Source organism: Amphibalanus amphitrite, unplaced genomic scaffold (assembly GCF_019059575.1).
Source record: "Amphibalanus amphitrite isolate SeventyFive unplaced genomic scaffold, NRLGWU_Aamphi_draft 001007F_arrow, whole genome shotgun sequence".
Lineage (NCBI taxonomy): Eukaryota > Metazoa > Arthropoda > Thecostraca > Balanomorpha > Balanidae > Amphibalanus > Amphibalanus amphitrite.
The window spans coordinates 193,012-218,295 of record NW_024882501.1 but is presented as its reverse complement, the minus strand read 5'-3'; the positions used below and the strand labels follow the sequence as shown (position 1 = coordinate 218,295).

General features: G+C 48.9%; 3 protein-coding genes across 5 annotated transcripts; 2 read left to right on the top strand and 1 right to left on the bottom strand.

Annotated features, from left to right (window-relative positions):
* The first annotated feature begins 251 nt into the window (after positions 1 to 251).
* LOC122369116 (epimerase family protein SDR39U1-like) lies at positions 252 to 3,626 on the top strand. Of its 3 annotated transcripts, none has more exons than XM_043343552.1 (6): positions 252 to 391; positions 576 to 721; positions 954 to 1,161; positions 1,450 to 1,596; positions 1,822 to 1,979; positions 2,346 to 3,626. In XM_043343552.1, the coding sequence occupies exons 2-6, from the start codon at positions 581 to 583 to the stop codon at positions 2,622 to 2,624; spliced, it is 933 nt and encodes a 310-aa protein (XP_043199487.1). In that variant the 5' UTR covers positions 252 to 391; positions 576 to 580; the 3' UTR covers positions 2,625 to 3,626. The 3 variants fall into 3 exon arrangements, with proteins under 3 accessions (XP_043199487.1, XP_043199489.1, XP_043199490.1); XM_043343554.1 differs by having other exon boundaries at positions 257 to 338; XM_043343555.1 differs by having other exon boundaries at positions 283 to 721.
* On the bottom strand, positions 3,623 to 4,989 carry LOC122369117 (dynein axonemal assembly factor 6-like). The gene is made up of 3 exons (XM_043343556.1): positions 4,784 to 4,989; positions 4,437 to 4,678; positions 3,623 to 4,118 (listed from the first exon to the last, which is right to left on the bottom strand). The coding sequence occupies exons 1-3, from the start codon at positions 4,863 to 4,865 to the stop codon at positions 3,861 to 3,863; spliced, it is 582 nt and encodes a 193-aa protein (XP_043199491.1). The 5' UTR covers positions 4,866 to 4,989; the 3' UTR covers positions 3,623 to 3,860.
* Positions 4,990 to 5,958: 969 nt separating this feature from the next.
* LOC122369115 (protein PTHB1-like) lies at positions 5,959 to 23,765 on the top strand. Its single transcript, XM_043343551.1, has 17 exons — positions 5,959 to 6,970; positions 7,351 to 7,569; positions 7,795 to 7,943; positions 8,521 to 8,704; positions 9,057 to 9,226; positions 9,606 to 9,729; positions 10,015 to 10,150; positions 10,417 to 10,728; positions 11,026 to 11,132; positions 11,447 to 11,570; positions 11,850 to 12,089; positions 12,369 to 12,530; positions 13,072 to 13,710; positions 13,989 to 14,135; positions 14,490 to 14,705; positions 15,066 to 16,451; positions 23,395 to 23,765. Exons 2-16 carry the CDS (start codon positions 7,432 to 7,434, stop codon positions 15,158 to 15,160), a joined length of 2,943 nt encoding a protein of 980 aa, XP_043199486.1. The 5' UTR covers positions 5,959 to 6,970; positions 7,351 to 7,431; the 3' UTR covers positions 15,161 to 16,451; positions 23,395 to 23,765.
* Positions 23,766 to 25,284: the final 1,519 nt, after the last annotated feature.

The window sequence follows — 25,284 nt, the reverse complement described above, 5'->3', positions numbered from 1 at the left end:
TACTTCTCAAGCTGTTACGCTGCTGCAAATTTGCGCTACGCTTTCATCTCAACGCTTACAAATTATGTAGCGTATGCACATAAGACTTTCTGTGACTTAAAGTAAGCATAAAGGCATAAAGTAAGCAAAAAGTTTGAAAATTTCTCGCATTAAAATATAATTTTTTTTTGAGAGAGTTTCAATTAAGTCGCTATTTTTCTATGAAATAAGTCCCTACAAAGTCCGAACCGAACATACCACAGCACAATAAAAACAATTCAAAGTGGATGAAGCAGTGTTACATAATAAACAATCTTAAAGGGGGGTGTTGCTTAATTTATATTAAATTCATCCTGCAGGTGAAATAGAAAGGACGTTTTTATTTAAAGGGTGGCAAGCGCCTTCTTGCTGTGTACGTTCAATTGAAGTTCCCACCTAAGTTCTGATGTGTGGACTGTGGGATATCAGTCAAATATGCTAGTGCAGTGTTGTACCTTTTCATTTCCTTTTATGTGAAAATGCATGCTTGTTAAAATGTCAATTTGTTATGTTCGAGGTGACCCTGAGGCTTGACCCTGAGGCCTTGTTTGTTTCAGGCACAATGTCACAGTCAAGGCTGGGGACTGTTCTGGTTGGAGGTGGCAGCGGGTTCATTGGCACCTCGCTGACTGCTCAGCTCAGGAAGAGAGGCTATGATGTAATGATTGTCTCCAGGAAGCCTGGCCCTTACAGGATGACTTGGGTGAGTGAGGGCAGGTGCACTGACTTGAGCTGCTTAAAGGTCAAAGTGGAGTGTGCTCTGAGGGACCTGAATGGGTTGTAGTCTCTGACATTGGAATGGGTCTTTTGGTGACACACAGTCAGTGAGTGAGGAAGAGAGGTGTTTAGAGGAGTGGTGGAACTCCTAGTGTGTTGGGGTGGATGACAAATTCTGTTTGCAGACTAAAACTTTCTAACTCCATTCATACCCACAGAGCGAGCTGAGTCAGTCGGGCCTGCCCAAGAACACCACGGCCGTGGTAGGTCTGAGCGGTCAGAACGTGCTCGACCCACTGCGCCGGTGGACGCCCGGTTTCCGACAGAACGTGTGGGCGTCGCGCGTCAACTCGACCCGCTCGCTGGCGGAGGTGATCAGCGCGGCTCCCGTCAAACCGAACGTGTTCGTCTCCATTTCCGGCGTAGGTCAGTTGGCCGAGGGATGGGATGAGGAGAGACGATAGCTGATACCGTGTCTGCACTGCCGATGACAGGGTGGTTGTTTTTAAGTGGTCTTGTGGATAGATGCACAATTTATCGCGAAATAGTGTCGTAATTTTTAGTTGCAAGCTTGTAAGTGATTGTATCCGACATTGAACGTCTTGCTGTTTCTCAATGACATTGTCCATGATTCATGAATGCCAAAGACGTGTGCTTTATGAATCTTGGAAAGAATGTTTATAAATGCATCTACGCGTCGTCCCGACGTTTCAGGTTTTTATGAGCCCAGCGAGACTGCCGAGTACAACGAGGAAAGCGCAGGGGGAGAGGCCGACTATATGGGCCGGCTGTGTACGGCCTGGGAGGAGGCGGCCCGAGGCGTGGAAGACGCCGGTGTGCGTAGCGTTATTATCCGATCAGGTCGGTCAGACTCGGGGAGGCGGAGTTCGCTGGTCGGCCGGGTTAGATTGACGCAGACGTGAGACGAGTCGCGTGGTCAGAATCGTTTAGGTTGGATTATTCTATATCAGGTATGCTTAGAAAATGATTGATTCGGTGCCAAGTCCGTAAGTTGTGAAAGCAAATTGCGTCCCTTTTAATTACCGTCTTATCCCATTTTACCAACCGTTCCCCGGTTTTCGCTAGGCGTTGTGCTAGGCCGGCACGGCGGAATGATCCAGCAGATCTTCATGCCGTTCTACCTGGGTCTGGGCGGACCGATCGGATCCGGACGGCAGTTCTTCCCCTGGATCCACATCGACGACATCGTCAGTCTGTTCATCTTCGCCATCGAGAACCCCGAGGTCAGTGAGCGGTAAAAGCAGGCGAGGTGTCTGTGCGGCAACTGCTGCACCACTAAATTACCTGGAATGGCTACAGCGATAGAGATTGATTAGATATCTTTTCATTGATTTTAATGTCTTTGTCGATGCTTCAATATGACGCTATGCACATTCAGTAAATTTGAATGCTTGCATTAAATTTTAGTCGCGTATTTGTCTCCGAATCCTCAATTCCTGTTAAATCAATCTACGCAGGGACCAGTCATAGCAGGTGCTAGTTCGCAGTTCGCGGTGCTGGTTGCCAACGCAAATCTTAGCGTTGCCAGCAACCCCGTCCTCCACGCTTCACCCTTCACCGCTAACTGTAGTTCCCTCACCCACTCCCAGGTGTCTGGCGTGCTGAACGGCGTGGCTCCACAGCCGGTAACAAACGGCGAGTTCTCGGCGGCGCTAGCGGGCGCGCTGCACCGTCCAGGCGTGATCCCTCTACCGGCCGCCGCCGTGCGACTCGCCTTCGGTGAAACGCGCGCCAGGATGATGGTAGAGGGTCAGCGCGTGCTGCCCCGCCGGCCGCTCCAGTTGGGCTTCCAGTACCGGTACCCAGATATCGAGTCGGCGTGTCGCGAGGTGGCAAGGCTGAGGTACACGCCGGTCAAGCCGTACTAGGAGGGCAGACTAAGCTTCACGCTCCCGTTAAACTGCTGTGTGAGGCGGGAGGGAGGTGGGAGTACTTGGCTGTGGCGTTGCTGAGTGAAGGCGTGTGGTGTGCGGTGTGTACGCATGTGGGTCAGGTGTGTACGAGAGAGGGGTACAACATGAGATGCTGTTAAGATTGACGACCCTTTTATCTTTCTCGATAACATGCATTTTTCGAGACATTTGCTGATCAGGATACCAATCTTATTCTTCAATCTCAAAATAGCTTTTCGGTTATTTGTTCCCACAATTTGTTCGCCCTATCTTGCCGTTTCGAAGCTCGGTCGATTGAATGTCGGAAATATGACGTGTCGATATACCTCATAGACATTCGAAATCTATAACATAGACGGAGAGCTTGTATCTTCGACTGGTGCTGATGATACTGTGCTAAAAAAAAAAAAAACTTGAAGCGCCGGATCGGACAAGGTCCGTACTCCGTATTACCGTTTTAGAAGGATTGTTTCTCGTTAGGTCTCTGGTTAGTCCGCTCAGACTCACATTTTCGTGTGGATGGATTTTGGGCTGCTTGATGCTGTGTGTTCCCGTAACTTCGTTGCCTACCCACCGGAGTGTTTTATTATCCCAGATTGGGATATTTTTCCGTTAGCAAGGCACAGTTTTGTGACCGTATGTTAGTTTAACGATAAGCAGCCAAGCACTAATTTATTGCTTTACACAGTAAGGGATACGCCAAAAGATAGGTACTCGAAGAATGATGGTGTGTAATTTATAACGTACTTTTTCCCGACCCTTCCATGCCCGTACGGCGTACAATACCAAGGATATGGCTGACTAGTGCGTACTTTGTGAGTGTGAAGTGGTGGCCGTCCGTCTTTTGCAATAGTCCGTGAATTGAATTGTGCATAGAATGATCTGTTGCCGAATTATTGTTGTTTTCAGCAGACAAGTCTATACATCGGATTGTCGGCGTGACTATGATCTGGACTCAATACAACACACTCAAACACGTGTGACAATGTTTGTTTATTTTTCATGTTCATGCATTTATCCGACTTATACCGATCGGTAGTCTCGCAAAGTGAAGTGGCAGTGGATTGAATACTAATGTTTTAATACGATATGGCATGACTAGAAAAAAAACTCGTTTACACTCAAGATCCAGTCCTGGCACTCCGTCAATCTATTGTGATTGCGCTATCACTCCACCCTCAGAGCGTCCTATCTATACACCGTCCACTCCGCTCAGAAGTTCAGCGCGTCCAGTTCCCTGCTCACCGGCAGCACCATCTCCAGCGTCTCCTCCTTGGGGTGCCAGACCGCTCGAGCGGCCGTCTCGCGCACCGGGTGCGGCAGGAACAGGCTGAGCCTCCAGACGGCACCGCGGACATCCAGGTGGCGCTGCTGGACGTCCACCACGGCTGAGGTGGCCGTCTCGCCGGGGAGTTTGACGCGGACTACCAGTAGGCCGCAGCTGGCCGTGCCCGGGGTCTTGTTACCCATCTGAAAGAGTCGGGAATGCATGTGGAGGGGATGGTTAGGCGGCTGGTGTTGTGTATTGATGAAGGGATTCAGGAGTTAGGGTCAGCGAAACACCGCGAGGCGAGAGCGACACTGTGTACTCTGGTCATTGGAGATGTAGTAGCCATCATCTATACCACCTGCGCTAGCACCTCCCGGATCCCACTTCTCGTCCGGTCCCTCCTAAACCTGCGTGAATCCCTCCCATCCCGGCCTTCTCCCACTTGTTTCAACACCTCTCAACCTTGACCCGTCTCGCCTCCAACGCCCTCCCTCACCTCTCCCTACGGTCCTACCCACCTGCAGGAAAACGTCCTCTGCTCCGACCTCCTGTCGGAAGTTGATCTCGTACTCGGGCTGCGGCCGGGGATCGTCCGTGTCGTCCAGTTCGGCACCCTCGGTCACCTCGTCAGCCTCCCAGATCGACTCGGGCGCCGGACGGCCGCGCTCCTCCGCTGCCACGGGAGCCGCCGGCTGCAGTTCTGCACCCGATTTGACCACCAGACGAGCGGCCGACTTGGCGTCCGGCGCACCTCCAGACCCTGCAGCGAGGAGGAGGCAACAGATCGTTACCGTTAATGTCATCATTGTAAGAACACAAATGAGGTAACATTCATAGGCATTTTGTAAAGCAACGAATGACTTACGGCTAACGTAGCCGCTATCCTCTTCATCTACATCGCAGCTTCCGAGCAGCGAGGAAAGCTGGCGTATATCAAGTTGATCCATGATTCAAGCACCCGCGATGACTCTGAAAGCAAAACTTGCAAATACAAATGATAAAATCGTGAGAAAGAGAATTACAAAACGTCCTATCACTTAGCATTCCCGAGGCGCGACTCGTTTGTTTTTGTTTTGTTCAGGCCCATGTCGTCCCCTATCTCTCTGCGTGTCCACTAACACGAATGACGTCACGCATGTGGGCGGAGCTATGGGCGGAGCCTAACGCACGCGGCAGTCCAAGCCGCCATATTTGAATTTATATTTTAATAGAATCTTGCCGATATTTTGGGTGAAGTCAATTTATATGGATAGCTTGGTGACAGTTTAGCTATACGAATAATAATTTATTATGGATGTGCGTATATTCAGCTTGGAATTGCAATTAAAGTTCCGCACCGCATAGATTCGAACTCGGGACCTTTGGAATACTGCGCGGGCACGCTAACCACTACACTACCGCGACCGCGCGGCGGCCGGCGGCAGGGAGGCTGCGGAGACATGGGGGGACATTTTACGTTTTTGTGAAAAAAGCAAAAGATTTAGCGAAAAACACGTCATAGATAACTTGCAGAAAATTGTCTGCTCTTTTAGATAAGATACTTAAGTTTGATATATCTTGTGCAGACTTCATTCTACAGTGCTTCGAAAATCGCTCATTTACATGGGGATTGAACGGGGCTTCGAGACTTGACTCCAAATGACGTCACGAGCTGACGTCACGAAAAGGTAGAATCGCCGGACGACCCTACCTGGTATATAGGGCCTTGGTTTTGTTTACAAGCGCTTTCTGCTGCGTCACTTATGAAGGAACTGCGTCATAATAAGCCATATGGACCGATACCGAAGATTTGATGACGATATAAAATATCTAACACTATTGTTTTGCCAATTTTACTTCAAAAATTGACAAATGTTGATATCATTATCATAAATAAAACCAAATTTTGCATTAAATATGCAATGTATAACAAATTTACATCATTTATATAAATTATATGTAATATACTGAAAATTGGTCCTTCGTTGCCATGACAACAATGTGCAAAATAATGCTGGACATTTTTGCGCTATGTGCAATAGGGAGAATAGGTGGTTTCTGTGGATACCAGGACACAGTGGTGTAGCAGGCAATGTAAGAGCCGATCATTGGGCCAGAATGTCTCACCAGAAACCGAATGTCACACATGTTAATGCAGGGTACAGAGAGTTTCTGCCCATGGTACGCAAGAGTACCAAAGATAAGTTCGCTGAGATATGGCACGATTACCGCCCGACGCTCCTTAAAGAGGTTAAGCCAAATGTCGGCCAATGGATGTCGAGTTCTCGCAGTAATCGTAGAGAAGAAATCATACTGACGAGGATGCGATTAGGCCACACTCTTCTTACTCACAGACACATTCTTGATCGCGAACCTCCACCGATATGTGACCGTTGCCGATGTGCACTTGACGTTCCGCACATCTTGCTGCATTGTCGGAAATTCTGTGCCGAAAGACGGAACCTGGAAATAGAATGTCTCATATCCAATGTCCAGATGAATGTAGGATCTCTACTGGGAAATGAATTTCCCTTGATCACTGATGCTGTGTTTGCATATCTTACTGAATGCGGTGTTGCTCAGAGATTGTGAGACGATGTGATAAGCACTGTGATTTTGTGATGTCCAACACTGCTGTGACTTATTGGTGAACTAATTAGAGTGCGTGTTATCGATGCTCTGTATTGATTGTGTCTGTAGTTTAGTTAGACAATAGTCAGTTTTCACTCCCAAGTAGTTGTTCTAGAATCTACCGTATCCAGACCACCTCTTTGGTCTATGTAGCCTAGCTGAAACCCCAGTAGTGTAACCAGGATGCCACAACTACGGCCGAAAACTAACCGTTTCTGCCTCCGGCAGAGACCTTCATGTCTACATCCTCCCAAAGCAAGTCCACACCACGGCTATACCTATCCTAAATCCGTAACCCTGCTTAGTCACCCTGCTTAGTTCCCTTTACTCATTAAGAAGAAAAGAAGAAGAAAGACTGCCATCAAAAGAAGTTGGACGCAAGAGCCAAGCTGCTACGCGCCCTAACCCAGAACAACAACAACAACGAGAATAGGTGGAGCCGGTTGGTATTTTTTCTTATTTTGCTGTGTTTGGTTCTTCCTTGTTTCGAAAATGTTTTTTTTTTCAAATTTCATGTCAGTTCCCATTAAAAGAAGTATGTCATCCTTATCTGGGCTTGGGCTGTGTGGTTTTGATGCATTTGTGCTTAAGTCTAAAGCCAGGTTGGAATTTAACATTTTGAAGTATAGATAATTAATTTTTTATAAATTTTATTGACTTAGATTTTTATTTTTCATCTTAGAATTTTTGTTAAAGTCTATTTCAAATGGAATCAATGAATGAAATGTCGGAGCGTTTCATTGTTAGCCATTTGGTGTATCTCAAAACCAGTCTGTTTGGAAGTAGATTGAGATAATTGGTGGGGTCTTCCTGTTGTTCCAGTTCTCTCCAAGCAGGAGCTATTTCTGGAGTATCTGCCCAGTGTTAAGATCTACCTGAATTGCTGGCCAAGCAGAGAAGACAATGTCACTGTTCAAGGCACGTGAGTGGTGGTCCACAGCGTGCGGCACAGACGAGACGTTTGACATTGGCTGTATGCTGGTGGCGTGCATTGGGCCAGAGAAGCAGAAGGACCAGCGCATTGTGGTTGGCAGTCATGAAGTGAGTGGAAGCAGTACATTCATGCATTCTTACATTCTCAAGTCTTTAACATGTCACTTACTTTTTTGCAGTATTTCACATTTGTCACATTTGGTGCTCTGCTCATGCATGGACAACATTCAACATTCATTCATAGCATCTGTTCAGCAGACAGTCAACATCCAATTTTCATGCATGTATATAAGCACTCTCCAATTCATCACTGACCAATGCCATCCCCTCCAGGGTTTCATCCGCGTGTACCAGCCCAACTACGACGCGCGCGGGGACGGGGACGACGCGGGTGCGGAGAATGGGTTCCGGCCGGACGACCTGCTATTGGAGGTGCAGCTGGAGCATCCTGCCCTCCAGCTGATGGCGGGCAAACTGGCACAGTGAGTGGCGCGCTGAGATTCGGATCGTTTTCTGAGGAGGGATGAGAGCTGAGTCAGGGGTGAGCGGGGATATGTGTGGGTTCGTCCTGAGAAGTGGGGATCGAAGGAAGCAGGATACTAGATGAGTTCGTCAATAGGATCCTCACTTGTTAGGTTATACCCTGACTGAGAGATAGAGTGGCAGTGTGTTTTGGTTCATGCTCATTTTTTCTTGCTGGGGAAAGCTTGCGAATTTCGGACGGATTTTTGTGGGCATGTTTCGTTTTCCGTGTAGACTGAGTGTTTAGATAGAGTCGAGCACACTTCCGACGATTCAGCAAACGTCTTTGCGTGCGTGGGTCGGATATCTCTGACGTGCGATTGACTTCTGTTCACTTTTTCCGTCGCCTTGATTACCTATTGATTATGATCTAATGGTTTTATGACGGCACTGGGTCCACTGTGACTATGTGGTAACATCCACTAGCGGCATGTCCCCCCCCCCCCAAAAAAAAAACGTCCACCCGCTCCCCCTCCACCACCGTCGTTCCCATACGCCGCCTGTTGAGGTTGACCTCTCCGCCTGTGTTCGCCGCAGCTCGTCGACAGACACGTGCCTGGCGGTGCTGATGCCGTTCCAGGTGACCGTCTTCACCATCAGCATGGCGGCGGGAGCGGTCGAACACGGCACACACTACGCCCTCAACCCGGTCTACTCACACCGGCTCAAACGGTCTGCCTTCAACATGTTCTCCGGGTTCTTCGGCGGATCGAAAAATAAGGTGAGGACGACGTAATCTGTACCTACGTCCGATGATGGTGGATGGCACATTGTTTTGTTTATTGGTTCCAGCGATGTTGAAATGTCGCTGGGTACTGTGGATCGATGTAATCGATGTAAGATGTATTAAAATACTCAATGTCTGATGAGCTGCTTTCTGAGTGTTATGTCCATTATTGTTAGAGCTGTTGGCCGTTCATAAAGTTCGAAGACTCGAATCTTGTTGATGCTACAGAAAGCAAAATAATGAATTCCACGAATATGTCGGTTAAGCTCTTGTAGGTAGGTACTGCCCGTACTCTCTTTTTTCTACCATCGAACTTCTGTAACCATATTCCTGTCTCCATCTTCAGGAGCTGTTCAGCATCCAGTCGTTGGACGGCACGCTGTCGTTCTATGAGCAGGAAAACTACTCGTTCAGCCGGTTCCTGCCCGGCTATCTGATCCCCGGCCCGATCCTCTACGTGCAGAAGACGGACTCGGTGGTGACGGGCACCTCCAGCTGGACGGTCGAGGCGTACAAGTAAGATTAACTGAGCGCCAGGGTGTCGAGTTTGTCATTGATAGATTTGGGTGGTGCGGGTCGCTGTTACGGCGGAGGAGTTGAAATAGCTAAGCGGCACAATTATTATCATTGGTGAGCTAGGGATAAAGGAAGACTGGTTGTACTAGTCATACCATGTGACTTAGACCTGAGTGTTCGCAGCTTTTCCGTTGTCATGATTTGTTATTTGATTTCACGCATTGACTTGTTCTATTTCACGCATTGACTTGTCCTATATCGTTTCATCGTGAATGAGTATACATGGACACCGCCCTGTAGGTACTTCCTTTCGACTTCCTTCCGTGGTTTTGTTTGCTGTCAAGTGCTTAGTCATTTACCGATCTCGTTCCCCCTCCAGATACTCGTCGCTGGCACAGGGCTCCGACCCCAACGAGAAGTCGAGCGGTGACATTGGCTCCGGCAAACGGGTCTACCCCGACTGGACCTACAACGTGGGGGAGGTCACGCTCGACATACAGCAGGTGGGTTCGGCTTCTGTTCGGCCGCCAAGTCTCTTCTGCTGCTGTGGCTCTCGTGCTTCATGTTCAAATTTCCTGCTCTGCCTCTAGGTCTGAGCTCAGATGTTCATATTGTCACCTCTGAGGCCTCTAAGTATTTTCACGGCTTGAGTGCTTTATTCGGTCGCTGCATCATGTATGTCTACCATCGATTCAACTTACTTCCTGTATCGCTGAAGCGTCAGCTGTAACTCCCCGTGTCACCGCTATGTGTCTACCGTTATCTCCTACTCCCCATGTCGCTACCAGGTGACTCTTCCGTCGGGCGATGTGCGTCTGGCGGTACTTGCCGAACACAGCCTGCTGATTCTGAAGGAGGCTGGACAGCCTGTGCTGTTCAAAAGACTCGACTACCATCCAGCCTGTCTCACTACGTTCGTCAACGGTAAGCTGCTCGCTCGATTGTGTTGTAGCCTGTGGGTCTCGAATCAGACGCAGGGTCAGTCGTATGACTGAGCCGATTCTAGCAGTCTGAGAACTTTCAACACGACCATTTCCCGTAAAATGTACCGTATTTAGTAAGCGATAAAGTCATTTGTCACGCCTTACATTGTCTACAAACTCAACTCTTTGAAATATTATCCGCAGACCTGCGGATGATTATACACCTGTGTACCACAACTTTCTCTTTTTACCCTTCCCCTCTTTCAGACGCGGGGCGGCTCACCACGCTCGTTGCCAGTCACACCAGCGTCGGTCACGTGTACGAGGGCGGCACACTGCGCTGGGCTGCCCAGCTGCCGTTCATACCCGTCTGCGTGGGCCGGCTGCGTCTGCGGCAGCTCTCGGGTCTCCTGGCGCTCCTCTCCGCTGGAGGACAGCTGGTGGTGGCGTATCTGGGCACCACTCCGTCACTGTTCGTGGCCCCTCCCGTGCAGACGGCCGGAGCGCTCGACTATGAGGCGCTAGATGAGGAGCTGGCCACGCTGACGGCGGTCATACAGCGGTCGCAGAAACAGGACGGTGAGAGTGGGGAGATTGAGAGGTGAGAGGAGCTTGCCGTGCTCTGAACGCCATATGGATTCTGGATAACAGTTCTTGTGGGGCTACTGTAAGCTCGTGTGGAGTCGTTTGCTGTTTTAGTTACGTTTCATGATAAAGCTTGGTGAACGTTGGCATATTGGGGTTGATCAGCATAATCCGTGATATTTTCCAAACCTTTCTTTTATTACTTCTTATATCGACGAATATGTCATCCCCGGTCAATACTCACTACATGCAGACAGCACGTTTTTTATATATTTTTTTCTTTCCTTGCAGAGACTGGTCTGGCGGCGGCGGACGCCAACCGAGAGGACGTCCAGCTGGTGGTACAGATTCATCCGGTGCTGGACCCGTGCTCACTGCCCACAGAGGTGGACCAACAGGTATGGATGGTCATTGGTCAAATCTATCCCGAATTACTGGAACGGCAGGTTACATCAGCCGTCAAAACGTGAGGTCATATTCACCTGGTACGGGACCAAATACATCCAGTCTTGGACCCTGCACCCTACCCTCAAAAGTAGACCAAAAGTACAGAGGGGTTGTTCATTTGGTGCCATGATGTGTGGCGCTTCGCCTTGATTCTCACCAACGTTTTCCCCATTTTGTGACTTATGCCGTTTTTCTCATTGCCGTATGGACAGTCGCGGCTGGTACCGTTTTTATCACGCACTAACCTCCAAACCCCTCTCCGCAGGTACCGTGCGCCAGTATCCGCGCCCTCATCACCCCGTTAGCGCCCGTTCAGTCGGTGGTCCTCAGTTTTGACGTGGTCAGTCCACTGGTGGTCGTCAAACCATCGGCGGGCATCGAGTCACTCAGTGAGTACTGCTACAGACGCTGAGAGGCGTTTCGCACGTTTAATGCGGTTATGGTTTAAGCATTCCACAAGCATTTTATTTTGCTGAGTTCAGAGGTGTGCGTTTATTCCATGATATGATCCATTTAGTAGGTATGCATCAATTTGATCGTAACTTTTTTGTTTTTTATGGCGGAATGTTCTGCGTTCTATTTTTTTAAAGAGCATTTTTGGAACCATGCACGTTCCTACTATGCCTAGTCAATGACCACCCTTGGGTTCTCTCCTTTCCCCTCCGCAGCGACCACCACGGACATCGAGGCAGTGGTGTACCTGGCGCAGCCGCACGCCGTTCCCTCGCTGGAGCTGGAGACCGTTCTCAGCTACCTGACGTCGTCCGGCGCGCCGCGGGTGCTGCGCGCCGTCACCCGACTGCCGCTGGCTCTGGTGGCGCGGCCGGCCGACCCGGTGAAGGATGCTGATCATAGGGTCACCGTGTGCACCACCCGGCCGTCCGTCAACCTGGCGCAGCTTTTCAGCGGTTAGTGCCTAGTGGTGGGGATTGTAGGAGTGGAGTTGTAGAATTGTAGGTTAAAGTGAGGTACTGAGGTTTTGGGGACTGTTGCTAGATATTCTTTCGGTAGGAACGTTTATGCGGGGGTGGGTGCGTTGAGAATATTTGAATAGATCGTCTCATAATCGTTTAATAGTACACACCGTCGTATAAGGGGATTGATTCCCTTCCAGCACCATGGTTTTGCTACCCTCGTATCAACCATTGTTCGTCCCTCTCTGTTTCCACGCTACATCCGTACGGCAGACCTGAAGCTGGACGCTGGCATGTCGAGCGCGGCCGGCATTGAGTACTACACCGGCTGTACGGTGACCATCCTGGCCTCCAAGACGTCTCAGCGGTACCGTCTACAGTCGGACGACTTCCACGCCCTTTGGCTCGTCACTGAGGAGCTCACCAGACGCATCGGTCAGTGGAGGGGAGGGAGATGGGCTTGGGACTCGAGTGGTCTCGAGTTAGATGCTAAACAGTGTGAATATATAGTCGTGGACACAGACGATGTATGCATTATTATTATTATTATTTTTTTTTTTTTTTTTTTGTCGGTGGCCGTCGGTTTTTGATATTCCAGTGTCCCAAAATGCGTTGATTTGTGTGGGAAACTACATAAAAACATTTTTCACTCTCATCTCTAATTTTTAAGAACAATTTTCTACTCCCGATTTTACTGACAAAAAACATTTGCATGGATGGTCTTTTTACATCTTACATTTTACCACACTTGTACATAAATTGATGCCATTGATCCCTTTTCACTGTGCCTTATCTGACTGGCAATTTTCCACTCTTATCCCCATTTTTGGAGAGGAATTTCCCATCTGACACCCAAGCCCAAACACAATTTTGGGACACTGTGAGATTCAGTTTGCCCGATAAGTGCAAAGTTCGTCCGTTAACTAAACCGTCCGTCAAATGAATCTGTTCACCAGTCTGTTGTTTCCTCCCCCAGGCGCGATGTACGGTGAGACTGCCGACGAGCCGATCTGCTCGTTCGTCTCCTCCCTCCCCCTCCAGGACGTGTTCTCCGAGGTGGACGCCCACCTGATGTGGCGGCAGCGGCGGGAGCAGCAACTTCAGCAGCTGGAGCAGCGCGCCAGCCAGTTCCGAGCCATCCAGCGCCGGCTGCTCACCAAGTACAAGGACATGACGCCCTCGCCGCTGACCAACATGGACCAGCTGCTGGAGGAGACGTACCGCCGGCTGATGGCGCAGGCCGACTCCCTCTCGGAGGAGGACCGACGTCTGGAGCGGTCCGCCGCGCAGCTCTCCTGCGCGCTGAGACTACTCGCTCTCCTAGCCCGGCTGAGTCAGACTCTGACCCCGGAGGAGGCCGACCTGCTAACGGCAGCGCTCTGCTGGCGGCGTGTGCCCTCCCAGGAGCAGGGCTGGCACGAGACGGCCGACTGCGCGGCCGGGTACCTCCACCGCGCGCTGCAGCAGCAGACGGGACGGGTGGCAGTCAGTGGCGCGCCACTCGCCATGCCGGATGATACGACCAAGCTGAAGCGGCACCTGGCGCTTCTGCTGGAGAAGGTGCTGAAGGCTGGGGCCAGGATCGGGGACAGCGTCAACAGGACAGATGCGCCTGGTAAGTCCCTGCTGTATGCCTGCTCCTGTTATGCAAAAACTTAAGTGTATCGCGTGTTCAGCTGACCCTCTCTGAGGAGGGACACACACTATTGTGTTCAGTGGTTACCGTCACTGACTAAGCACGCTTGACGCAGCGTCACCTGCGATGCCGGCCTCATCGAAGAATATCTTTGAATTGTTAGTGAGCCGGAAAGACAACTGCCGGCACCCCCACATCCCCTCTGACTGGACATGGTGCCCTGACCCGAGCTCGAACTGACCTGACTGTGCCTACAGCCGACGAGCCGGTGGCAGACAAGGACGAGCGTCCGCCATCCGTACACCCGATCAGTCAGATGTTCACTCAGCGGCTGGGCTCGGCACGGCCCCGCAGCGGCACCCGGCGACCGGTCAGCGGCGCGTCGTCTTCGCAGAGGCTACACGGTGAGTGGCAGTGGGAGGGGCGTGTAGAGGCTACAGGATGAGCAGCAGTGAGGTTGGAGGATGGAGAACTGTGTAAAGGCTTTAGGGTGGATGGACTCTGTAGATTTGGGTGGGATGAAGCGCGAGACCTATGAGAAAGGAATGGATTATATCTTCTCGGCACTAAGGAAATACTAATATTTCGTATTTATTTGTCGAACTTTTTTATCAGTGTTGTGTTCTTATCAGCTCACTGAGTCGTGAAATTGGCGTCAGTACACAAGCCACATGAAACGCTATTTAGGATGCAGTGTTGTCTCCGCTTGCCGTCACACCCGGCTACGTGCGTTTGACCCACCTCCTCTCCACCCTCAGCTCCGGCCACCGGTCCGCCCGTGCCCTCCGGTCGCGGGCCGCCTCCAACAGTAGCCGTGGAGCCTCCGACACCTCAGCTGGACCGGTCGCGGCCCACCTCGGCAGACTCCGTGGATGCCGAGTCGCGTGGCGCCACCGCCCCGGAGCCGCTCGTGCCGGGGACTCAGCCGGAGACGGCGGCCGAACAGCGGGACAAGGCCGACGGCGCCGGCGGAGGTACGGACATGACGGACTTCAGATGTGTTCGAATGACATTCACGACCATTCAGGCATTTCGGATGTACTCAAATAGTATTCACGGCCATTTGGGCTTTGTATTCTTTCATATCATCAAGATTGAAAGAAGACCTATTTGTTACCTAATAAAACTTTTGAATGAAAGTAAGAGATCGCTGAAGGCTGCTTGCTCGCGTAGGATTAGAATAAGTTCGCCTACAGGATTTAATTTCCGTCGCAGGCGACTGGTAGACAACTGAGTCTATAGGAGCTGATTCCTCTCACTATGCCCCCAGCTGCTGTGGGCCTAAACGTCTTGACCCCAGACCCCCTGTTGACCACCGATCTGTCTCTCCCCAGACGTTCAACATCTTCACCTGCACGGTCTCACCGGTGCCGGCATCGAGGTACCGCGCGACAACCTGCTGGACGAACCGGAAGAGGACTTCTGGTGAGGCATTGACGTCACAGGGTGACGCAGTGACGTGGTGACGTGACGTCAGGGTGGTGCTGGGGCGTTAGGTGATGTCTGAAGACTAGGTGTAGATGTTACTTGGGAGTTGGGATCCCAATACTGAACTCGGCGATAGGCTCGGTTGGAAGAAATGATAGGATGAGAGGGACGACTCAACACAAGGTAGTGTCCTTATACATCGATGACGTCACTATGTATCGATGGCGTCACATATCGGTGATGTCACCTGTAGCTAACGTCACTGTATAAGACGTCACAGTGTATCTCTAATGTCAGGTAATGTTGCTAGCACAGTGGCACTGCCTTGACTGCCGTCCTCTACTCGTACGGCCTGTGATCTATCCCGGACCAGCGACACCTACCGATTAGAGCCTGGTTTGAAGCTCGCACACGTTAGTAACGTCTCACACCACATCAGCCGTCAGTGATGGTAGTGACATCACTGTATCTCAACTGACGTGATATAAATCAGCTGGATGGGACTAGGGGTACGTGGTATGACGGGTGTGGGTGAGACTGTGGGTTTGTCTGTGGACAGAGGTGTGCTGCCCTTGGGACTGGCTAGCTTTGTCAGAGGGCGCTAGGCTCCCAAAGGGCGGCCCTCCCTAGACCGGGTAGCAGAATGTCAGAAGACGGTGTAGTCACGCATGGTCTAGGATCTCCCTTGGTGGATTGTGTTTCGGGCGGAATCCTACACCCGCCGTGTGATACTATCACAGTCTCTGTTAGTAGTCTAGTCTCTGTTATTATTTGAATCTTTGGGATGCAATGATCAAAAAGCTTATAAGGTAGTCTTCAAAGGTCCCAGGACTTCTAAAAAAGTAATGTGGAATTGTTTTTAATCCTGTTGAAATGGAAGTTCCGTAGCTTCAGTGTTAAAGAATATCTGGCTGATGTCGAATTCCCACTAAATTTCCTAACCGGTCGAGATATGTGATATTTTACAGTAATGCCATTTGGGTATCCATCGTGTGAGCGTCTTTACCATCCCGGTTGTTGTGCTGAAGGCGTAATGCTCACAATAACTAGTCATATAAACACCAATTAAGCTATCATTTAGTCGTATATGTCGGGTTTAAGTCTCGCTAGGTAAAGTCAAATATCCGTCATATCTTCGTCCGTCCAAGCTCAGGTAGTATCTAGCAAAGACGGGATTATCACGCTCAAACTGCGGCGAACTGGGGACTTACCGTGGAAAACGGCATAGCTGAGTTTTCGAAGGATGTGTGGCAGTGCTTGTATTCACTATGAATGCGATTGGGCTATATTGTGTTTGTGACACGCCGTACTTTCTTTCGATATCGATGTTACCACCTTTTTTCGAAATTCCGAGGACGGAATTTTTCCAAGGTTGTTTCTGATGTGACTGTGACACGCCGTACTTTCTTTCGAACCGAATTTCATGTAACACACTGTCCTATCTCCGAGCCGTGTTGGCCGATTGCCGATCGATGCCGATCGATACGCTCCGCTGCTCTCTATAAAAGCAGCGGCGACGCGGACGCGGGGACACTACACATTCGTTCACTCACGCTGGAGGACTGTCAGTCATTCGCGGTGTGTGATCGTTCGGTGTGAGAATCGGGGCTGACTGGTCGGCTTCTTGACCCCCCTGCGACCGACAACTATCATGTAAGTCCGGCAGCGCGTCGCCGGTCATTCGGCGGCATTAGATTCTCCAGCCTATCGAATGCTTTATTTTTGGCCCACTAACTTAAAATCTGAACCTGTCAATTGATTCAAATATCTCGGTAAATGGTCACTTACTCGTGGAGTTCAGACTTCTGCATCATTTTTGTGTGCGTACTGTTAACGTCGTCATAAAGAGTTGTGCAAATCTTGTACCCACTATAACGCCTTCGCTTGCTCTGAAGTTAGTTTATGTCTGTGTGCATTCACGTGTGTATGACGCGGATTGTGCATGTCAAATATGTCGTGCTCCCACTGCCACCCCTACTCCCTCCTCCTGAAATTAGCACGTAACATACAATATAACCCACTGACGAAACTAGACTATGATGGCGAATGAGGGGCTATAACGAAAGGGAGATGATCGAAGCGATGGGTTGACGAGGTCGGGTAGATGAGTAGAGTAGAACGGGTTTCAGAAATTGTGGTCTATAATTGGGTAGCAAGGCTAACAAATGATATATCTCGGTCAAATATCAAGGGGAGTGGGTCGATTTGAGCGTTGAGGATCTGGGGGTTGGCCTCTTATTACTTTGCTATTAACCTGCGGTCATTAGCTCATACTAACGCTTGGATGACGCCAACTGACAAAACCAGATAATTTCAGTAATCAACATCTTGTTTAAAAAAAAAATCTTCAGAGCTCAGCATGCCATTTGACGGTAGTTTTCCTGTATGCATTCGCAATTATCCGGATAGTTGTTACTTGCTAGTAGGTCTCAGTTCGCTTATCATCAATTGCAGCTCAAGGAGGTTCAAAATGAAACACCTTCCCAGATTGAAATAATGATTGAGCGTTCGATGTTTCTGTTTTGTTTTTCGTAGATGACTCGTTAACGGATTAACGTATATTGTCGAGTAATTAGAGAGAGAGAGAGAGAGAGAGAGAGAGAGAGAGAGAGAGAGAGAGAGAGAGAGAGAGAGGAGGCTGTTTAGTTTCGACAACTACGATTCGGCGTTTATGCCATAAAACGGCTAGCGGACACGACTAGTGATCACGGCCACACTTGTCCAAGTACTTGTCTCGAAACTTGTCGACTTTGGTGACCTAATGAGACTTTGTTAGACGCGCGGAGAGAACAGGCTAAAGGCAAGTTACTAATTCGTTCGTTTCGAGCCAAAGTTGTATCAGTCAAGTACGTGTGGTGACACTTGTCAATTCTGTACTGGGTGGAACGAGACAACAATCACAATAAAATGACGCCTCGCCGGTCCTGCGGCGCACGCGGCTCGGCGCGGCTGTAAAACGATTACCGATTTGGATAGTTACCAAGCGATGAGTGCAGTGGCACCTGCACACTGTCGGTCGGCTGTACTGAGAGCCGTGCTATTCTCTCTGAGATTGCGTATCGATTTCACTGTTCAGCGTCATAAACGAGCAGCTGGTGATGCTGTGCGACTGGTGGACACGCCCGGGCAATACAGGCCCGCTCAGAGCGGTCACAAACAATATCGATCAAGAGTAGTTCATCTGACTTTTTTGGCAAGTGTTAAATGGTCGGGGTGGGCAGCTAGCATCATTATCTCCGGGCTTCCGCAACTGACATTATTACATGCATTCACCTCTCGTTCATTATCCAGGTCATCCTGGAAGCAACCTATAGCCGAAATTGACCACAGAGTCGGCCTACTCGGCAATTAGGAGCTTCCGGAACGAGCTAGTAATAATCACATTCGCACGACAACCATACTTCGGAAGTGGATCCCAGAAATTAGTAGCTCCCTCCAAGCGGCTAATCATGGCACCACCATGTAGCCCCGTTACATGAGATACCCTTTTGTCGTGATTCCTTAGACTCACGGAACTCTAACCACCTCGAGGTACGTCCGGAAAACCACAGCGGACTACTCCCGGAATCCGTAACGGGGTACGTCTGGAATACCACAGCAGACTACACCCGGAAAACCACATCGGGACTGTCCGGAATACCACAGCGGACTTAACCCAGCAACATAACGGGGAACGTCTGGAATACCACAGCAGACTACACCCAGAAAACCACATCGGGACTGTCCGGAATACCACAGCGGACTTGACCCGGCAACATAACGGGGTACGTCTGGAATACCACAGCAGACTACACCCGGAAAACCACATCGGGACTGTCCGGAATACCACAGCGGACTTAACCCGGCAACATAACGGGGTACGTCTGGAATACCACAGCAGACTACACCCGGAAAACCACATCGGGACTGTCCGGAATACCACAGCGGACTTAACCCGGCAACATAACGGGGTACGTCTGGAATACCACAGCAGACTACTCCCGGAAAACCACATCGGGACTGTCCGGAATACCACAGCGGACTTAACCCGGCAACATAACGGGGTACGTCTGGAATACCACAGCAGACTACACCCGGAAAACAACATCGGGACCGTCCGGAATACCACAGCGGACTTCACCCGGATATCTATCAACGGCGTCAGCGTGATGCATCACCCTACATCCGGGTTAGCTAATCAGGCACGCACCCTGCACCGCCGCTTCTCACCAGCGGCAGCACAGGCAATCGAACAACGACGCCTGCCCGTTTCACTGCCGGCTCACGACAGTACGGGCCCCCAAACTGGATCTGACCTTCAGCCAGCCAATGGCACGTCTCCAACCATTCGAAAATGTGTGGAGGCATGCAGGTGGTATCTCCATGCAACGACCAACACTGCCTTAAGTACAATCGCACTACCTTGACCGGAACAGGGGGGGGGGGGGGGGCAGCACTTATTTCTCATTCCCCGACAATTGAAAAAGTGTAATCCAGTCGATTGGGTATACCGTACTAACACGCTTCAGCTCGCTTCCATAGAGAGGTAATTACGGCCACGCATGGCCAGCCGTCGCTGTCTCATTTATGGGGGCAGTAAACCCAGCGCTCACAGAGCAGTCGGGAGATCTGGGTTGGTGCTGTAGAAACTTTACAGTAAATAGGCGTCACACACCATGACATGTGTCCTAGAAGTGGACTCGTCGCAGCCCTCACTGGTGCAGGGCATGATGTCGACAATGACAATAAGTAGTAATAATCTACCCCATTCGATATAATGGTAACGACTGGACTATTTTCCTGGTAAGGGCGGCTGGTGTAGCGCCAGGCCGTATGTCTCTCTTAACCACTACAATTGTTATCCCGTAAATTAGTCGCTGAATAGAGGAATGGAGCCAACTGACAATGACTGTTTATCTTATTGACTTGGTCCCAAAATCGTTCGGTTATCTGCTGCACTAACAATTTGCATAAATTATAACGATGCGGCGTCCCCTACCAAATGGCTGACGCTAAATAGGCGAACCGGCGCGCCTGGAATTCTGTTGAGTTTGGCGGAGTGATATTGACGTAGTTTACCAAATGTGCCAGACGCACTGAATGTCAATTAGGTGAATAGTCCTTAAGCAAGTATAGGACATTACTAAATGATAATGATACGGCGTCCCCGAAACTAAGCGGCTGCGACTAATTGGGTGAACGGCGCGTCTGGAGTTTTACTGAATTAGGCAAAGTTATATTGACGTAGTTAACCAAATCTACCAGTCACACTGAATGACAATAAGAGGGTTCTTCAACCAGAACAACTGAACAAATTGACAATAGAATAAATTGACATCTACGTAATGCCCCATTGGCATCAATTTCACTGCTGAGAGACACTGCACCGAAGGTATAATTCATCACAAAATTAAAGCGGGCATCGCGATTACGTTTTGAGGGAAAGCTAACCAGTAATAAAACTAGACACTATATCCGTTCCTAATCATGCGTTTTTCTATGCCTGGGTTTCATCTAGAAAACGTGCCTTTACCGAGAAATATAGTAAAGTTGGAAATCAACGTACTCCGCACTTAACCATGCCGTATTATATGAAATAGAATGCAAAACGTTCAGCCGCAAAACATTGAATGCGTGTGTAGGGCGTAATTAACTAACAGCATTGCGTAATTTGCTTTGTTGGAAACGTAGGAGTTTAAATGATAGTAATAAATAATTAAGCCAGAATTGTTCATTGTTTTACATCGCGGCCCGTTCACACGATTGTAACTACGAAAAAGTAGTACCAGGGGGGATTTTCAGTTTATGGCGGAAATTATTTGACATGTTTGCTTAAACTTCCGAAACTTCGTATAATAGAGCGTTCTGGGTTCGTTGTCAATTTGCAAGGTTTTCTTGGTGAAATAGTTAGTAATTTATAAGGTTGTCGTAACTTGTTTGTAACATGTTGAGAGGTTTCGTGGATTGTAATCACGATTGTTAGTAATTACGGTCTGTAACTCAAGTTTTCATTACTTTTCGTTATTTACTTCAGTTCTGTTAAAATCAGCCTTTGATTTTTTAATTCATCAATAATGAACTTACTGCAAAGTTTCTGAGTACCACGCCATTGTAAAGTATGCTAGTACAAAATGAAATATGGCTCTCGTCAATGTAGGAGGGAATGTGGCGAAACATGTTTAGTTCGAACCGCGGAAAATCAGTAAATCGGTAGGGCCGGTTACTTGAACGATTTTATTGCCACCATGGTATACCGGTTTCGATTTGGCTCAGTGAATTATAATTGTACACAATCCATTGAATTACTTGTTGCAGATTTTTAGAACCCTAAATTACTCGACAATATACGTTAATCCGTTAACGAGTCATCTACGAAAAACAAAACAGAAACATCGAACGCTCAATCATTATTTCAATCTGGGAAGGTGTTTCATTTTGAACCTCCTTGAGCTGCAATTGATGATAAGCGAACTGAGACCTACTAGCAAGTAACAACTATCCGGATAATTGCGAATGCATACAGGAAAACTACCGTCAAATGGCATGCTGAGCTCTGAAGATTTTTTTTTAAACAAGATGTTGATTACTGAAATTATCTGGTTTTGTCAGTTGGCGTCATCCAAGCGTTAGTATGAGCTAATGACCGCAGGTTAATAGCAAAGTAATAAGAGGCCAACCCCCAGATCCTCAACGCTCAAATCGACCCACTCCCCTTGATATTTGACCGAGATATATCATTTGTTAGCCTTGCTACCCAATTATAGACCACAATTTCTGAAACCCGTTCTACTCTACTCATCTACCCGACCTCGTCAACCCATCGCTTCGATCATCTCCCTTTCGTTATAACCCCTCATTCGCCATCATAGTCTAGTTTCGTCAGTGGGTTATATTGTATGTTACGTGCTAATTTCAGGAGGAGGGAGTAGGGGTGGCAGTGGGAGCACGACATATTTGACATGCACAATCCGCGTCATACACACGTGAATGCACACAGACATAAACTAACTTCAGAGCAAGCGAAGGCGTTATAGTGGGTACAAGATTTGCACGAAGACTAGTTGAGAGCATTACGACCAGAACTAAAGGAAACAGGAAGAAAATCACGGTACCACGACAAAAATCAGCATCGACAGCATCATCACATCGAAATATCAATATATTAATCGGAAACGCCGCGTAACATCGATCATTAACTTCTTCAGTGATTTCCAAGTACCGGCCTTGTCTTCCAATTCTAGATGTCCAACAAACTCAGAGGCCTCGCCCCGAATCCTCAATCTTGCAACCTTCCTGATCTCTTCGTCATCCCATTTTGCAAACGACCCTGCTCTCTCGATATGATCAATCCAGTCTAGAACGTTTTGACTTCCAGAGAAGTGAGGCAACTCATGAAATATGAACTTTTCCATCTTCTAACTCCAAGTAGATATCTGTAAACATAAAAATAATTAACGTGGGTTATATTGTATGTTACGTGCTAATTTCAGGAGGAGGGAGTAGGGGTGGCAGTGGGAGCACGACATATTTGACATGCACAATCCGCGTCATACACACGTGAATGCACACAGACATAAACTAACTTCAGAGCAAGCGAAGGCGTTATAGTGGGTACAAGATTTGCACAACTCTTTATGACGACGTTAACAGTACGCACACAAAAATGATGCAGAAGTCTGAACTCCACGAGTAAGTGACCATTTACCGAGATATTTGAATCAATTGACAGGTTCAGATTTTAAGTTAGTGGGCCAAAAATAAAGCATTCGATAGGCTGGAGAATCTAATGCCGCCGAATGACCGGCGACGCGCTGCCGGACTTACATGATAGTTGTCGGTCGCAGGGGGGTCAAGAAGCCGACCAGTCAGCCCCGATTCTCACACCGAACGATCACACACCGCGAATGACTGACAGTCCTCCAGCGTGAGTGAACGAATGTGTAGTGTCCCCGCGTCCGCGTCGCCGCTGCTTTTATAGAGAGCAGCGGAGCGTATCGATCGGCATCGATCGGCAATCGGCCAACACGGCTCGGAGATAGGACAGTGTGTTACATGAAATTCGGTTCGAAAGAAAGTACGGCGTGTCACATCAGAAACAACCTTGGAAAAATTCCGTCCTCGGAATTTCGAAAAAAGGTGGTAACATCGATATCGAAAGAAAGTACGGCGTGTCACATCAGAAACAACCTTGGAAAAATTCCGTCCTCGGAATTTCGGAGAAAGGTGGTACCATCGATTCTGAGAAGCACGTCACATGTTACACGAGCTCACTGACACTAGCTAATTTGACGTACCAGCCACCTGTAGGCTGGACACGCCTGTACGGCTGGCAACAAGCCGAATGATTCCGTCCACGAATGTTTCAGTCAGCATCGACATGTGAGCTTATGCGTGTCTATGTTTTATCGTGGTGTGGTTTCGATTGTTTACTGGTTTCTTTCTCGGAGTGTTTTATGGAAAGATGTGACTGACATTGCATCTTTCAGTCGATTTGTTTTGTGATCTCAACAATTGAAGGATCTCATGTGACTTTTACTTATAAAATGAAGATATTAAATGTGCGTTGTGTGTGCAACTTTGTCACAACATATCTTGCAAACCGTATATACAACTGCACTACTGACGAACCACTGTTTGGCATTCTATTTTGATTTCATTGCTCCGAATAATTGGGTGAACTTTTATGGGCGTCGTTGTGAAGGGATGGCAAATTATTATACTAACAAACTTATATAGCTATTAGCAAAAAAAAAAAAGTGAGATCATTCCAGCTCTTGCCGTGGTGGTGACCGATTCACTGCCTGTCTGACTGACGGACTGACCGCCCGACTGCGGGGCGCGTGACCTAGCGGTACTGTGACCGCGGCCGGCCGCCGGTAGGTGATTCCATCTCTGTGGACTACTTACATACCCACACGTCCGCGCCCGATCGGTTTGATGGACAGGGCCGGTCGGAGGAAGCCTCAGGTCGCAGACGACACAGGACAAAGGGAGAGGTCAGGTTGTGGGAAAGACCAGATGCAGCATGGTGCTCTCAAAGCTCATGACATCTTATGAATCTTATGACATCTTAAGGACACGGTTGGGCTCCCGGCCTTGCTCATGCATTTCATTTATATTTATAGTCCACAGCTGTTTGATTATCAAAGGGCTATTTCGAATCAAAATAACTCATTTTTTTTTGTTATATCCCTGGCAGCCAGCAGGCTAACATCAGTATACGTAATTGTATGCAGCCATAACTGTCTACCTTACTATTCATGTGCGAAAATTCGTCACGAACGTTAATGGCCGTCATGAAACACCTGCAGGACGTCATTCCCATGGACCACTGGGCCCGCCTTAGAGCCTCGCAGCCACCTTGACGCGAACTTGACCGTCGCGGCCTGCCATGATCAGTGGGATAGAAGAGCCCAGTAATTCGCCATTCCGTATGCCAAGTGCCCGGAGCGACGACTCGGCGAAGGTCGCGCGGGCGTTCTGGGAAGAACGACGAACCCCCGGGGCGCGGCTGAAGCTCTGTAGGTTGGACTGGAGTGGCGGGATCAAGTGCCTGGGTTTGGGAGAGAGAGAGAGAGAGAGAGAGAGAGAGAGAGAGAGAGAGAGAGAGAGAGAGAGAGAGAGAGAGAGAGAGAGAGAGAGAGAGAGAGAGAGAGAGAGAGAAAAAGAAAGAGAGACAGAGACAAAGACAAAGACAAAGACAAAGACAGAGACAGAGAAACAGAGAGAGAGAAAAAGAAAGAAAGAAAGAAAGAAAGAAAGAAAGAAAGAAAGAAAGAAAGAGAGCGAGACAGAGAGTGAGAGAGAGGAGTTCGCAGATTTCATGAGCCCAGGATTCACCCGCGTGTGATCGGGATTGGTTTTACCGTCCGGCTTTGTTTTCCTTTTTACGAATGCGTGCATCGATGTGACGGCCTTTGAGGAGAATTAATTAAACTCACCGAGGTGGATTTCCTGCTTGCGCTTCGTGTACTCTCGCTGCGATATTTTTTATTTGATCTGTGTTCTGGAAAGCGTAGGCCCGAGGCCGTAGGTCTTTCGTGTTTATGTGAAAACATGCGCAAAAGTCTAACCGATGCTTAGGTACGTACCTAAAAATAGAAATCCACACTGGTCCCTTCAAATTGAAAGGGCCTAACCCGAACA

What these genes read in the sequence shown, in the direction of transcription:
- LOC122369116 (XM_043343555.1), top strand. Translation starts at nt 527, where the DNA reads ATGTTCGAGGTGACCCTGAGGCTTGACCCTGAGGCCTTGTTTGTTTCA. An exon ending in TAGCGTTATTATCCGATCAG is followed by an intron (nt 1,597 to 1,821) that starts GTCGGTCAGACT and finishes GGTTTTCGCTAG; the next exon opens with GCGTTGTGCTAGGCCGGCAC. An exon ending in TCGCCATCGAGAACCCCGAG is followed by an intron (nt 1,980 to 2,345) that starts GTCAGTGAGCGG and finishes ACCCACTCCCAG; the next exon opens with GTGTCTGGCGTGCTGAACGG.
- LOC122369117 (XM_043343556.1), bottom strand. Translation starts at nt 4,865, where the DNA reads ATGGATCAACTTGATATACGCCAGCTTTCCTCGCTGCTCGGAAGCTGC. An exon ending in GGATAGCGGCTACGTTAGCC is followed by an intron (nt 4,679 to 4,783) that starts GTAAGTCATTCG and finishes TCCTCGCTGCAG; the next exon opens with GGTCTGGAGGTGCGCCGGAC. An exon ending in CAGAGGACGTTTTCCTGCAG is followed by an intron (nt 4,119 to 4,436) that starts GTGGGTAGGACC and finishes CGACTCTTTCAG; the next exon opens with ATGGGTAACAAGACCCCGGG.
- LOC122369115 (XM_043343551.1), top strand. Translation starts at nt 7,432, where the DNA reads ATGTCACTGTTCAAGGCACGTGAGTGGTGGTCCACAGCGTGCGGCACA. An exon ending in TCTCACTACGTTCGTCAACG is followed by an intron (nt 10,151 to 10,416) that starts GTAAGCTGCTCG and finishes CCCCTCTTTCAG; the next exon opens with ACGCGGGGCGGCTCACCACG. An exon ending in GGCGGGCATCGAGTCACTCA is followed by an intron (nt 11,571 to 11,849) that starts GTGAGTACTGCT and finishes TCCCCTCCGCAG; the next exon opens with CGACCACCACGGACATCGAG.